The sequence below is a fragment of the Equus quagga genome, chromosome 6 (genome assembly GCF_021613505.1).
Source record: "Equus quagga isolate Etosha38 chromosome 6, UCLA_HA_Equagga_1.0, whole genome shotgun sequence".
In the NCBI taxonomy this organism is placed as follows: domain Eukaryota; kingdom Metazoa; phylum Chordata; class Mammalia; order Perissodactyla; family Equidae; genus Equus; species Equus quagga.
In genome coordinates, this window is record NC_060272.1 from 87123096 (window position 1) to 87139193 (window position 16098).

General features: G+C 40.3%; 1 protein-coding gene across 4 annotated transcripts in view; it reads right to left on the minus strand.

The window, feature by feature from the left end:
* The window catches only part of NAA35 (N-alpha-acetyltransferase 35, NatC auxiliary subunit), a 103887-nt gene extending 92534 nt beyond the window's left edge, over positions 1-11353 (minus strand). Inside the window, exons 1-3 of one of the 4 annotated variants that reach the window (XM_046663920.1) lie at positions 11203-11353; positions 10270-10398; positions 474-507 (exon numbers count right to left, since the gene is read on the minus strand). In XM_046663920.1, coding sequence (XP_046519876.1) covers positions 474-507; positions 10270-10393 — 158 coding nt within the window. In that variant the 5' untranslated portion in view covers positions 10394-10398; positions 11203-11353. Of the gene's footprint in view, positions 1-473; positions 508-10269; positions 10399-11071 lie in introns of all 4 variants that reach the window. The other 3 variants (XM_046663922.1, XM_046663923.1, XM_046663924.1) reach the window with 3 other exon arrangements.
* Positions 11354-16098: the final 4745 nt, after the last annotated feature.

Sequence of the window (16098 nt, forward strand, 5' to 3'; positions counted from 1 at the left end):
GTCCACTTACTCATTGAAAATTCCGTATTTCTAACCCTGAAAATTGAGCCTGGCCATAGAAGTATGGGAATTGAAGCTAAGGAAATATAAATATAATCAAGCATTTCCCTTTATTTTAATCTTTCTAGAGATTCTCAATCTACTTTCACCCAGCCATTTAGTCAACTATCTCTGGTCATCAACCAGCCTATCACATATGACACACAACTGTCATCTTTTCTTCAAGAGATTCCACATCCTGTACATCTACTCTCAAGGAAAGGACCGTAACTCACAGTTTCACCAGATACAACCATTTCTTATTACAAGCAGGGTCAGTTGCCTTAATACAGCTCACTAAGGTTAAAAATATATTTATAGTTTTATTTTTATAGCTTTGAAATATAAAATTACTCAGACTTCAAGGAATACTACTGCACATGAGAAGCAACAGAAGCGAATATCACATTATCTCAAAGGACACAAATACTTACAACTTATCATGAAGCAGTTCTCCCAACTTTAATTCTAAAAGAAACAAAGAGAAAAATCCTTTCAATAATACCATATTTCTATTTAACTTTTAAGAAAAATGAAACAAAACATTAGTACCTGAAAAATGTGCTTGCATGACTTTAGAACTCATTTTCTAAGAAATGGTTTTATTATTTCTACTCAATTACTAATATAATGCCTTCTACTCAGTAAACATTTAAATACTAACTATAAATTAAACTTCTGAGAATTAAAAAGTGACCCATTATGGGCCACAATATTCCAATCAGAATTACCAACCAGATTTTTAAAAAATCACTAGTAAGTTTCCCCCTAAGTAAACTTTTTCATAGAACTGATTGCTCTTTCTCAAGTTGTTTTTAAACCACTTGGTATCATAATCTAAACTTTTTTGTCCCAGGAACAGTGTCAAAACCACTTTTTAAAATTACATTTTATTTAAATAATGTAGAAAACACTTGAGTAAACAACTAATCAAAAAAGTGTTCACCCCCTATAAAGCAGTCCTCCACTTTGGCTGCATATTACTATCAACTGAGGAGCTTCTGAAAATCCCAACATCCAAGCAGTACCCCAAACCACCTAAACCCTAGGGGTGTGAGCTATGCTGTGGTTGTAAAGCACTCCAAGTGACTCAATGTGCAGGTAAGGCGGGAACCACTTCTGTAACATCTGAGTAGCTTAAATATTGATGGTCAAATCCAGTGGAAGGTGTAAGAAGTTTTCAGAATTTTACCCATCTTACTAGTTAATAATATGCTAAATAACATTTTTAACAGTTCCATGTACCAAAACAAAAAAATCAATGAGAAGCATGTATCAAAATACCACAGAAAAGCATAATAGAACATACAGCAATTCTCAAAGACGGTCTAGGAACCCAGGAGTCTGTGACGTTAAAATTACTTTCATAATAATATTAAAATGTTCTTTGTCTTTTTCACTGTGTTGACATTTGCACTGATGATGCAAAAGCAATGGTGTAAAGACGGAAAAAAATCAATCGTGGGCAAAACTGCTGTAGCTTCAGCACCAATGAAGACAGTGGAGGCAAGCTAAATAGCGTATTTTTCACTTCCGTGCACTTGCAGTTAAAAAAGACAAAAATATTTTTTAAATTTCATGTAAGAAGTCTTTGATGAAGGAGTAAAAATTATTAATCTCAGGGCCAGGACCTGGATATAGCAAGTGAGCCATCTATGGTACAAAATTTCATGAGGTACTCATGTTCAGTACCTCACTCACTTCACCCTAGTGCCAGCCCTGATTAATGTTATTAAATCTCAACCTTTGAGTATGTATCTTTTTAATATTCTATTTGACAAAATGGGAAGTATACATAAATACTACCATTGCACAGCAAAGTAGGAGGCTGTCTCAAGGAAAAGCACTTGCACAGTTACCACAGAACATTATTTTTACTTGAAAGAACAATTGACGAACTAAAGTTATTCAGATCTGAGAATATGGCATTTTCTCAAAAAGGAACTGAGTTTGTCATTTTAAGAAAAACAACTGACTATGTTTGCTGCCAATGATAAAATTTGAACATTTAAGCAAAAATTAGAATTTTGGAAAACATTTATCTTCTACTGTGAGTGTAACAGTTTCCTAACACTTAAAAAAGACTTTTCTGATGATATTGGTGGTGATGTTAAAAATGTGCTTTTTAATATTGCATAATGAAGTGTTATCAACATTTTGAAGATCTGCTTAACTCAGTAAACCAATATCTTGCAAATGGTAATGCATGTTACAATATTAGGCAAGAATAAAAGATCCACTCACAGTTCAAGACAGAACAATGGATTTTAATGTAACAGAACATAATATGGCTTCAGGTTCCACATTACAACTAATCTTTAAGAAACTACCAACTGTCAAGTTTCAGTATAGTATCAAAGCAGAATATCCACAGGACATTCAATGAATAAGGATAATATTTTACATTTATCATTAGCAGTCAGAGCACGGACATCATTACACATCATGTAGTCTCTGGAAAACTCCATTGTACACTACTAAGAGAATGAGAATCAAAAAGGCAAGTTAACATCTTAATATCACCACGAAAAAGTTTTGACCTCACATAACCTGTGTAATCATCTTAGGGATCCCAAGGATCACAACACCAAACCACTGAACTAAGTTAACATAATGATAAAGTTACTTCTGCTTTTAAGTTAAAGCTTAAGTAGATGCAATAGTATATAGCAAAGTGAAAAAACAGATAAGAGGAAAAGTTGATGATTCAATATTTCTGTGACGATCTTGACAATACACCATCTTTTAATTTTATCCTCATTCTCATATAAAGCATGAACAGATCTGCTGTGAGAAAGAATTTAACTTAATTTTATGAGTTACAGAATTTCATGATATCTTACTCAGGACATCCTTCCTTTTGCCTTGGAAATAAACAATGAATCATAACTTGTGGCTGGGGTTTAGGTAAGCACTTGAAGGATATGATCGTTCTCCTGAAGCAATGTAATCCAACTGCACAGAGGAAAACACAGAACTATGCAGCAATGCAAAGAGATTTTACCATCTTATAAATGAGATCATTTGTAAACTGGTGTTACAGATCTTTGAACAGATTTCTACAAATATTGCAAATGATGGTTACATTCCCCCGCTTTTACAGCCCTACTGAATCTACAATATAGCCAAAATCTAGTATCATTGTAATAGTCATACTTAAACTGATTCATTAAAATTTACTCCTGGGTAAAAGTGGCCAATCGAACACTGCAACTACTTTTAATTCCTTCCTGAAATCTCCCTGAAACAACTAGAGAAATTTTTTTTTAAAGAAAGGTATAAACCCCAAAGAAAAGGAAAAATTAGCACAGAGATAATACAACAAAGCTGGGAAAACTTGGAAACAGAAAGACAAGTAGTCTGCTAGCAAACCCAAGAAAACTGAATCCTAAAGCCAGCAGTGGAGAAAGGCAAAAATCAACCTGATTTATCACTTACCACTGAAAGTGAGGATAAAGCAGAGCTAAAACGGAGGACTGAGCGGTCAGTCAGCCCAGAGCCCTGCTCTAATTTACAGACCAGGGTAACTGCCCCTCCTTCACCCTGGAAAATACTGAAGACTTTCTTTGAAGAGGGCAAAACAAAGTTTCCAGGGACATAAGGTTATTTGAAGGCTGGGGTACTGGAAAGAGGGGGCATTAAGTGAGTATGTGAGACCCTCTGACCTCTTCCCCCACTTAACTGTTAAATCACAGGCAGTCAAGTCAGATCTTCAACCTCAAGGAAGGAGGTTAGACCAATTTTCTCTACAGAAAGAGCTAAGAGCTAAATAACTGACATCTGAGGTTCCCCAATACAAAAGCCAAGTAAAATCACACGACCGTCAGTCCCACTCAAAAGTTCAGAGCTTCCAATTGGCTTATTGGTCTCCCACCCTTAGACAACAAAGGATTCTTAGCTATCTGAAGTAATTCCCCAATACGAAAGACAGAAAGCAAAGGAAACAAACTACAAAAGCAAGTTGGAGCAAAGACATTATGTAGGGAAACAAAAATTCAAAAGAACTATTATTATCCTTATAAAATAGGTTAAGTTCGCGCTCCGCTTCGGCGGCCCAGGGTTTCTCCAGTTCAGATCCTGGGTGTGGACATGGCACAGCTCATCAGGCCACGCTGAGGCGGCATCCCACATGCCACAACTAGAAGGACCCACAACTAAAAGTATACAACTATGTACCAGGGGGCTTTGGGGAGAAAAAGGAAAAATAAAATCTTCAAAAAAAAAAAAAAAACAGGACACTTTATGGAAGAAGAAAAAAATGAACAATCAGAGAAAAAAATTGAAAAATTAAAAACATTACAGCAGAAAAGAAAAATTCAGGAGAAAGTGAGGAAGATAAAGTCGAGAGTCTGAGTCTATTTGGGCTGCCATAACAAAATACCCTAAGCTGGGTGGCCTATAAACAACAAACTTATTTCTCAGTTTTGGAGACAGAAAGTCCAAGATCAAGGCACCAGCAAATTAGGTGTCTGGTGAGGCCCCACTTCCTAGATGCTCATCTTTTTGCTGTGACTTCACATGGTGGAAGGCACTAGGGAGCTCGGCGGGGTCTCTTTTATAGGAGCACTAAACCCATTCATGTGGGCTCCACTCTCACAACCTAAGCACCTCCCAAAGGCACCAGCTCTTAATACCATCACATTGGGCATCAGGTTTCAATAAATGATTTTAGGGGACACCAACATTCAGTCCAGAGCACTGAGAAAAAGACAAAGAAATAGAAAACAGGCAAGAAAAGATAAGAGAAAAACTAGAGGATCAGCCTAAGAGGTTCAAGATTCAAAAAGGAGATACTCCATAGCAGAGTACAGAAAAAACAAAGAAGAAATAGAGTAATTCAAGAAAGTTTCCCAGAAGTGAAGAAGACGACAAAGTGAAGGGCTTCAGAGTTGTCAACAAGGCAAACCATGGTGAAAGTTCTGGATACAGGACAAACAGAAGATCCTAAAAAGTTACATGTGAAAGCTCAGGAATCAGAATGTCATCAGACCTCTCAATAGCAGTATCAGAGCAACAAATCAACAGGCAATGCCCTCAAAATTCTCAAAGGTATCCAGACATACTATCAATTAAGTAGGGGGATAGAATAAAAACATTTTCAGACATCCAGAGCCTCAAAAAATTACATCTCCCATGCACTTTACTCAGGAATATAATAAAGATGCCCAATCAAAACAAGGGGAAAAAGTAAGAACCCCCAGGCTGATAATGAAGGAAAATCTCAGGATCATATGAGGTACAAAAGGCAAGAAGTCCAGACTGGAGCAAAGTAAGACACTCGAGAAGAAATTTCTTCAGAGATGAAAACAGAATGTCTGATGTGTCTGAATGTCTTAAGGAGATTTAGACAACTGGTGAAGAGTCTAGGGTAGAATTAAAGTACACTCATGTACTGCACAACGACATTTCAGTCAACAACAGACCCAAATACGACAGTGGTCCCACAAGATTAGTACCATAGAACCTAGGTGTGCAGTAAGCTATACCATCTAGGTTTGTGCAAAGACACGCTATAATGTTTGCACAGCAACAAAATTGCCTATCGACACGCTTCTCAGAATGTATACCCATTGTTAAGAGAGACAGGACTGTATACAGATTTCGGGTAAAAATTTTTTGCATAAAGCAGAAGAACTGTGCAGGAAGGGAAAAGTAATAACAGTGTTACTCTTTGGCTAAGCTATGAATAATATCTGCATATCCATAGTGCAGATACAACTACATGGGAAAGACATCCATAGTTACATAATGCCAAAATTGGGAGTGGGGAGAATCAAGAAGTAACGATAAAAGCATGCTATCTAGAATCATGAATACCAAAATAACCAGCTAAAAGGGGGAAAGTGGTGACTTCTGAGGACACCTTCTCTAATGACCAAAGCTCCTAACACAAAACAGGATACACAATGCAAGATTAAGGGGAAAATCTGATAAGATGCATTCAACAATGCAAGAGCCCTCAAAGTGCATCAAAGGTCCCATTCCCTTCCCACTGCTTGCTCTGTGTTAATACTAGTTGCCACAAGTGTTAAGAAATCCAATATCCCTATGTTCCTTTCCTGAAGAATCCTGGGTCAGAGAAGTTAAATGATAGCTGAACATTCTCGAAAGTAATCTAAATGGAGTGAACTAAGCAGCATTACTCACATTTTGGGCAGAATAACTATTTTCGCGTGGGGGTACTACCCTGTACACAGAACAGTTAACAGCATCCTTGATGTGTACCCATCAGAAAGCAGTAGCACTCTGACCTCCCATTTGCACAGCAACAACCAAACATGTCTCAAGACATTGGCAAATGTTCCTCGAGGGGCAAAATCACTCCTGATGGAGAACCAGATTAAAATGATCCACAGTTACCAGTACAGCCTACTCCATCCATGCCCCACCATTGAAAATATTGACACTATGGAAGAAGGAAAATATAACTTTTGTTTCCAAAACCAAAATCAATTAAAAAGATGTTTTACAGGTTGCCCAGATCTTTCACCAGGACAATTTCTGTCAATCTTTTTCCTCTTAGAATAAAGTGCTAACAAACAGCAAATTCCTAGAACAACGATTCTCAAACTGGGGTTTGTGGATTCGGGGGAGGAGAGGTAAGATCATGAACATTTTATCAAGAATCTATACATCTTCTATAGCCAATTGCTAAATGCGGTGTAATCAGTTCAAAGATAATCTTTTAAAAAGATTACAGAAACATATTCCAGACCAACTGGATGACAGATAACATTATAATCAAGTATTGCCACAATTTCAGTGCTCAAGCTTATGTTCATAATTACACTTGTTCCTAACAATCACCCAAAATGACAACATTTAATATAATGTAGTGGCTCTCTAAACTTCCGCAGTCTAAGATCCAGATATTCCCTAGTTTTTAAAAACACAGCCTTAGCGGCCAGCCCCACGGTGTGATGGTTAAGTTCGGCGCACTCCACTCCGGCAGCTCGGGTTCACGGGGTCAGATACCAGAGGCGCACCTATGCCATGCTGTGGCAGCGAAGCACATGTAAAGTGGAGAAAGTCTGGCACAGATGTTAGCTCAGAGCTAATCTTCCTCAAGCAAAAAAGAGAAAGATTGGCAAGAGATGTTGAATAAGGGCTAATCTTCCTCAGCAACAAAATAAAATAAAAATAAATAAAAACACACCTTTAGAATATTCATTTATCGTTAAAACAAGTATATATTCAGCACCTATAAATGTTCTGGGTGAGATAAGATAAAAGAGAAAGGAAGAAAAACAAGAAGCTTAAGCATCCCAGATTTTAAAAAAGAGAAGAGAAAGCAATAAAAGGAGTTCCCCAAAAGTACTGGGCAAGAGCTGAAGAAACTGGATGGATAAGGGGGCCTTAAACAAGGTTACTGTGATAAAGACTAACCAAGAAAGAATAAACTAAGCCAACAAAGAGAGAAGAAAATGGGATGAGAGGATGGGCCCATATCCTCCTAGACTAGAGCTTAAAAAGAATGGAAGTAACAAGAACCAACCTTGGATTACCTCTGCACTATAGACATGATGATGTCATCACCGCAGGAGAGGTTACTGGCTATGCAGTGTGTGGAAGCAGGGAATCTGGTAGACAGAAGGCGGCGCAGTGTATATTTTATGATCATTTATGTTTAAGCGAAATTTCTAAGTTGCGGGTTTGTAATTCAGAAAGCACCTCAATATACACAACCAAATGGAGTATGAAGATCTGAGACTTTTTACAGGCAGCAAAATGAGATGGTTTAAATTAGGCAAAGTTTCCTAGAGAAGTGACATTCAGAAGTCCTACTTAGAAAAATGATATATTACCTACCAGGCAAAATAACAGTGATGAACACCACTGCCCTAGAAAATAATTTAGAAAAGAAAAAAAACAAAAGCCTCAATGTTGGTTATAGGAAATGTGTGCCATCTGTCTAACAGGAAAGAAATGATGAAAATTAGAATTTGATCCAGAGGACTTTGAAGAGTCGCTAAAAGTCTAAGTAGAAATGTACGTGAAGAACACTGTCAGCAGTATGCAGACTGTTTCAAGATACCAAAAAAAAAAAAAATCACCGAAGTCTAGCCAAATGCCGTCACACTGTTATCAAAGAGAAGAAACCACTGCAACATAGACAAGAATGTAATAATATCTGTTTTAAATTTAGTTTTCAGAAAACTGCTGGGACAGAAGTCTAAACTATAATTAAGGTTACGAATCTGATTATTTCAAGAAGGGAAGACAAATTATTAATACCACAAGCTCAAGAGCTGCCAATAGCTTTTAGACTTAAACCTACATGTAAAGGAAGATTAATTCTATATCAACTTTTTAGTTCCAAGAAGCATACCTCACATTTGTGCCACGGGAGACGGTGCAAGACCTAATTATGCAAGAGTTAATAGGATAGTTTGATGTTGGCAACAAAATGAATGCCACTCCCTCTCAATCCACACTGAAGCAGAGATTAAAACCATTTCTTGTATTCAAGGTTCTTTCCATGAAGTAGCAGAATTACTCATTGTTCCTCAAACATAAAACTCTCACTAAATTGTGGCTCTAATGGTTCATCTTAGTCCAGAATAATGCCCTCACACTCACTTATAGAAACTCAACTACTCCTTGAAGGCCCAACTCGAGCCATATATACATCCTAAAACCTTTCCTACTTAGGTTCATAATGACAACCCTCTAACATAGGTCACTTAAATCAGTGCAAGATGTTAGGTATGATCCACTTAACAGTCTAAGATCTCTGCGCACAAAAACTACACTGTAACTTACACTTCCTTCTCTCTCCCTTAGACAGACATATACAGCCAGTCACCCAACTTCCAGTCTAATGTTCTTTCCACTATCTCACTTAGGCATACTTTAACTGGACATTTTCAGAACAAAGGGCAGGCACATGATTTATCATTTTGCTTATACTCAGCTGGCTCCCTTTCCACCTGCAGCTGTTCCAAGTCTTTATTCCTCTCCTTAAGAGTGCTATTCTAAACAATCCAACTTCACCATCATTAAGTCCTAACCTTCTTGTACACCAAGAAAATAGAAGCCATCAAGGTGTGAATCCCTCCACCATTTCTCCCCATCCACTTAGAAATACACCAGTAAAAAAAAAAAAAAAAAAAAGGAAAGGAAAGAAATACATCTGTATCTTCACCACCCTAACCTCAGTTCCTCCGGTCTCAGTATGTGGGTATTCTTTTTCCCCAAGTTAACTTCTCTATCATGTTTTTAATCCCATCATCTCTTAAAGTTCAGGCTCTATCATTTGTTCCTTTCTCTTTATCTTCAATCTCTCCCTCTCTAAGGCTCTTTCCCCTCAAACAACAAACGTGCATTTCTCCAATCATTTCTTGAACTATGTGTCAGGCAATGTTCTGTGTGCTAGGGTTACAGACAAGATCTCTGCACTCACTGAGCTTACATTCCAGTGGGTGAGACTGACAATAAACAAGAAGTAATTGAAAATGACGGCTTCTGAGAGATAAGTGCTACAAAGAAAATAAAACAGGGTGATTCAACTGAAGTGGAGTTGCAAAGAAGAGAATGAGGGGTCAACCTGCTTAGACTGGCTGCTTTGAGAAGTCCTCACTGGGGAGGTAATATTTAAGTGGTCAGGAAAGAGCCAGCTATGTGAAGACCTGGGAGCAAAGCAATTTAAGACTGAGAAAACAAAACATGCAAAGGCCCAGAGGGGAAGCTCCTCGGTGTGTTTAATGAGACAAGAAGGACCCTGTGACTCACAGTGAGCCTCGGGGGGCAGTGGTACCAGAAGGAAGTCTAAGTGGTAGGCAAGCACCAGGCCATGCAGGTCATGGGGCAGGAGTCTGGATTTTATTCTACAGGCAACAGGCAGCCACCCGAGGATCTTAAGCAGGGAATGACCCTGATCTGATCATTTTCAAACCTCAACTCGACTGTACTACTACCTTCTTCAGGGCGACAGAATCCATGTCTCCACAGTTTGAAATTATTGCTTTGTACTCTCTAACCTGTTCCTTGAAGTTAGAAAATTTTAACAGAAGAAACTGCCTCAACATCTGTATTTAATGCTATATCAAACATATACTGGCTTTAAATGAAAGTTAAAATTAGAGGGTAGAGAATGAGTAAGCTCGGTTAACAAACCACACTTACCTGTTGATTTCTTTTCATTTATTGACATAGTTTAGAAATCATACTCGAGAGTTTACTTTACTCTTTCCCAGATTCTGAACTTCTAATCCAAAAATTCAAACTCACCTCGACAAGCTTCTTCAAAATCTTGGGTTATGTCCACCCAGCTTGTACTGCCTTTTTCCATTTTCTCTGGTATACTGAGCTCCCATCCCGAATCATCATCTTCTACAGAAGCTTTCATAACCATTATGCCTATAAAATTAACATCGGTGTAAAAGGATGTAGCTCTCAGGGCACGAGCATTCGCAAACCATGTGTGTGGGTTTAAGCAGCAGATGAAAGTCTTCCGAAGCTGTTTAAGGAGAGCTCTTCTGAGTTTGAGGCCGGGACTGGGAAAAATCACCCTAATTAAATCTCGCACTAACTAGCACGACTGCTGCTCCTTTACGGATAGCCAGCGCTCAGAGTTTGCCTTCCGACTATCTCACCAGAAAACTCACAAGCCATCCCACACCGGCCCAAACCCAACCCACTCCAGGGCTTCCAACTTTCAGCACCGGCCACAAATGCCCAAGCCACTGTGCAGGGCCCTCTCGGGGCCCAGGACCCCGTGCGGCCACCGCTCCAGTCCGGGCGGTCCCTCGCCTGCCGGGAGCTCGCGGGGCCGACCCCTCCGGGGCCAGCAGGACCCCGGCAAGCCTCGCCGGCGGGGCCGGGCCGGGGGAGCACCTGAGGCGGGGCCCTGCCCCGCGCCCGCCCCACCCGGCTCAGCCCGGCCCGGCTTGGCCCCGCAGGGCGCGTTCGCAAGGACAGGGCTGCCGCCGCGCGGGCGGGCGGGCAAGCCGGCGCCGCGTCGCCGCCGCGCTGACACCGGGCAGGCCGGGGCCTCGGCGGGCGGCGGGCACCGGGAGCCCGCAGCGAATACCTGAGGCGCGGCGGGAGGGCCGGGGCCGCAGGGTGACCTGGCGTCCCCAGGTCCGCCACGCGCGCGGGAGGCTGCGGCTCTCGGACACCAGAGGGAGGGAGGCTCAATGGCTCCACACGGGCCGTCCCTACCTACTTCTCCCGTGGCCACCCGCGCCGACACGCACCGTCCCGGCCGCGGAAATAACGACGCCGCCTCAGCCGCCGCCGCCCCCTCCCCTCTCAGCCCTGCCCGACCGGCCGCGTGCGCGCATGCGTAAACCCGATGCGCGCGACCCCGCCCCCTCGCCCTCACTCCAGGGGACTTTGCGCCCCCCCCGGCCACACCCCCTCCCTCGCCACCGCAGCCGTTTGGCCGACGGCGGCCGCCTTCTCTCCTCGCGGGATTAGAGCCAATCGCGAGATCGGAAGCTACCTCAGTCTCTCGGCCGCCGGCCCAGTCCCGGCTGATGGGCTGGTCCCGGTAAGGGGCGGGGCCGGGGGGCCGCAGAGCCCGCCCCGCCCCGCGCGGCTCCCTGGGAGATTCTTGGAAAGGTGACGCGCGGGCGGAAGGAAGCGCTGGGCGTGCGCGTAGCCCCGCCGGTACCGCCGGGAATGAGGAGCCCGGCTCAGCGCCCAGCCGAGCTCGCGCTGGCCAACTGACGCCGGGTGTATGTTTCCTAGACGGCGCCCGGGGGCTTCGCGAGGGAAAACAGGCAAAATATCTGCAGCGTCAAGCCAGCCATTTTCTTTCATACTGTGACATGTTTTAGATTTTCCTTAAAACTTAATAAAATGATCACTTTTAAAGCGGCGTTGCGTAAATAGATGGGCCCGGGTAAGAGATGCGTCTTTACCACTACGTTCTCAGATGGCCAAAATGCCGAAGGCCATACCGAGTGTTGAGGATGTGGAGCCACAGGACCTCTCCTAGGTTGCTGGTGGTGCACCACTTTGGTAAACAATGTTTTTCTTAGAAAGTTAGTCATATACCTATATGATCCAGCAATTCCACTCCTGGGTATTTGCCTAGGAATGAAAATACGTATCCATACAAAAGCTTGTAAATTCATTTTCATAGCTTTATTTATTTTGTGAGATTATCCCTGAGCTAACATCTGTACCAATGTTCCTCCTTTTGCTTGAGGAAGATTGTCCCTGAGCCAACATCTGTGCCCGTCTTCCTCTGTTTTATGTGGGTCGTGGCCACAGCGTGGCTTGACAAGCCTCTTAGGTCCACCCCAGACTGGGCCTGCGCACCTGGCCGCTGAAAGTGAACTGAACCGTTATGGCACTGAGCCAGTCCCCGTCATAGCTTTATTTTTAATAATCAAAAACTGGTCACAACCCAAAGGCTCATCAACTGGTGAATGGATGAACCACTCGTGTTGTGTCCACACAATGTAATGAATAGGAATTATCAACAAACAGGGATGAACTACCTGACGTACAGAAATATGGATCTCAAAAACATTATGTTGAGCAAAGGAAATCAGAGGCAAAAGAGTATGATTCCATTTCTATGAAACTCTAAAAGTAGACTCATCTACAGTGACAGAAAACAGAGTAGTGATTTCCCCTGGGTCAAGGAAGGATTAAGTGGCATGGGGCTGGGTGGTTTGAGGTGATGGGAATGTGCTGTATCTTGATTGGTGGTAGTAGTTAAATGGATGAATACATTTGTAAAAATCCATTGAAATATATGCTTACAACGTGTGCATTTTATTTTCTGCAAATCAAATCTCAATAAAGTTGATTTTTAAAAAATAAATCTTTATGTCTTTTACAGAATAATGTTTCCTAAGGGCAGGATCTTTTCCTATTTTGATCAAAGCTGTATCCCCAGCATTTACAGCAGTGGTTGGCATATAGTAGGTACTGACTAAATACATCGAGAATGAGAATGTACAAAAGAATTACAGTAAAACAAATTTATATTGTTTCTCCAAAACCATTTAATGATATTTGCAGAGGCCATTAAGAAATCTAGAAAAAGATTAATTGACTGCATCTGAGTTATGCAGTATTACGTGTAGATTGTGACAGAAACTGATACAGCAAACACACAGGCACACACACACAAAACACCAATTTTTGAAATGACTACTTTGGAATCAAAAAAAACACCAGAACAAGGCAGCCAAGTGAAACAGGATTTTCGTCATTTCTTTCTTAAAATTGTAATTTATTTGAAATTCAAATTCACTTTCACAAGTTCTAATTACTTCTCTACTTTAAATTAAAAACCATTTTCCCTGAGAAAGAGAGGTTTAATTTATGATGGCATCCTATATGATCAAACTATGAAGTTCTGCAAAGTGATGGACATTTTAGACATTAGATAGACTACGTGATGAATAAACGAATGCAAAGGAAATAACTGACAAATAATTGGTCTACCTAAACATGCCTATAGACACAGAGTAGATGGGTGTTTTTGGAGAGCCAGAAACCAATTCCAATGAGTTTAAGTCTTGACTCATAAAATTCTAAGTTTTCCATGCTTAAACACTTGTGTTGAGAGGAAAGTTAGCTTGATGTCATCATATTGTACTCACACCAGGAACCAGTGTAACATGGGTTTGACAAAAGCAGAGCTGCCAGCCAAAGTGAATTTTACATGTGACTGTATTCAATTTTACCACTACATCAAAGAAATTAAGGATGTCCTAAAGGCTTCAGGCAGTTCACAGAAATGCCTTCAGAAAAGGAGATGAGTGAAAATATCCTACTATGTCATGTGACAGAAAGAAACATGGTGGGGTTATTTTTTCTTAAGTATAGGTAATATCAGTTGAGTTAGTCCTATTGTATTTAGTTCCTCCTTTTTAAAAGTCTTACATTATGTAGCTTAAGAGCATAGTAATCCAATAAAGACTTATAAAAATGTTAAACTTCTGCATTAGAGGATAATGTATAAGTATCCTCTGTATGTTTATAATGTATCAACATTGTAAATATATTGTTACATTTTTCCCACATATTTAGTTGTTCCTACTATCAAACTGCTAATTGCCATTGCTAACTAGTCCTATTGCTTTGTTTAAATAATAGCACTTAAGTAACAAAATTAAAGACAGAATGGGTAATTTCAAACATCTATTTTCACAATTTTATGTTAAAGTACTAACACATATGTATATTTATTGTCTTTTTTTCCCTAATATGGTTGTGTCCTGGATTGACTCTCTAAAAAGATAGTCACCCTACGTCACTGAGTGAATGAATGTACCATAATTTACTCCATTGATGGAAGTTTCAGTTGTTTCCAGGGTTTTACTATTTGAGATAATGCTATCTATCATGCATAGCTGTGTGCATATGCTTTTTCATAATTTTGCCAGTTTATCTTTGGGCTAAATTCCTCTAAGCAGAATTTAGGGTCTAACTATACATGCATGTGTAATTTCGCTACTGCCAAATTCCCATCTATCAAGTTCGTTCTGTTTGTTATTTCCACCAGCAACCAATGAGAATGCTTGCTTCCCCGCAGACTCATCAGTACAGTCCGTGGTCAAACTTCGGAATTTTGCCAAACTGCTAAGTGAGAACAAAGGTATCTCAGTGTAGTTTTAATTTGCATTCTATTATCATGAGTGAGGTAGAAAATCTTCTCATATTTTTAAGGGCAATTTCCATCTTTTCTCTATGAGCTGTCCGCTTTCATCTCTAGCCCATTTTTCTGTAGGATTATTGGTTATTTTCTCTTCTACTTTTAAGAAACTCTAAGTTTTAACTCTTTGTGATTAAAGTTGCAGTTTTTTAAGCCAGAGTGTCATTGTCTTTTTACTTCGTTTTTGGTTGCTTTTGTATTTGCTATGTGAAAGAAGTTTTTGGTAAACTTATCAACAAGATGTCATTTAGAGCCATGGGAATTATTGATATCTCATAAGAAGGTGGTGTCAAGAGGGAAGTGGGCTCAAAGTTGAGTCCTGAGGAACCCCAATATTTAGAGATCAGGTAGAGGAAGAGGACCCAGTAAAGGACTCTGAGAATAAAGACCGAAGCAGGAGAAAAACCAGGAGAGTGGTTCACTGAATCTGAGAGATTCAGATGTTAACTCCCAATTGTCCCTTTAATAACACTCATACATAACTTTCAATATTCTTATTTTCTTTGTAAAAAGTCTTTTCAAAATTCCTTGGGGCCAATCTGGTGGTGTAGTGGTTAAGTTCACGAGCTCTGCTTCAGAGACCTGGGGTTCACTGGCTTGGGACGGACCTAGCACTGCTCATGAAGCCACACTGTGATGGCATCCCATATGAAGTAGAGGAAGAGTGGCACAGATGTTAGCTCAGCAACAATCTTCCTCAAGCAAAAAGAGGAACATTGGCAACCGCTGTTAGCTCAGGGCCAATCTTCCTCACACACATACACAAAAGTCTTTTCAAAATTCCTCTTTCCAAATGATTTTTAAATAGTTTCCTGGGACCTATCAAAGAAATTTTTTACTAAAATAATATTAACTACATAGGTAGATTTCTTAGGTTCCATTAGTGAGTTGTCTAATGCATAGATATTGAAACTCTTAAACTTCTGTCAAAAGGGAAGTAAGCGTAGCAGATTATCAACCAATTCAGATAAAATCTGAAATTAATAAATTGGAAAACAAATTGAAAGAATAAAGAAATACTGTAAAAACTTATGAATTAGATAAACTTTAGATCCTAATTTAAATACACGGTAAACAATTTGAAACTATTCAGCGTATTTGCCTCAAAATACAGAAGACTGGATATTTGATACTAAGAAATTAAATTTTTTTATTGAGTTCATAATAGTTCACATCATTGTGAGATTTCAGTTGTACATTATTTCTTGGCTGTCACCACACAAGTGCTCCCCTTCACCCTCTGTGCCCACCCCCAACCCCCTTCCCCTGGTAACCACTGAGCTGTTTTCTTTGTCCGGGTGTTTGTTTATGTTCCACATATGAGTGAAATCATCTGGTGTTTGTCTTTCTCAGTCTAGCTCAAGAAATTAAATTTTTTAGAGGCCGGCCCATGGCCAAGTGGTTAAGTTCACTCACTCTGCTTCAGCAGCCCAGAG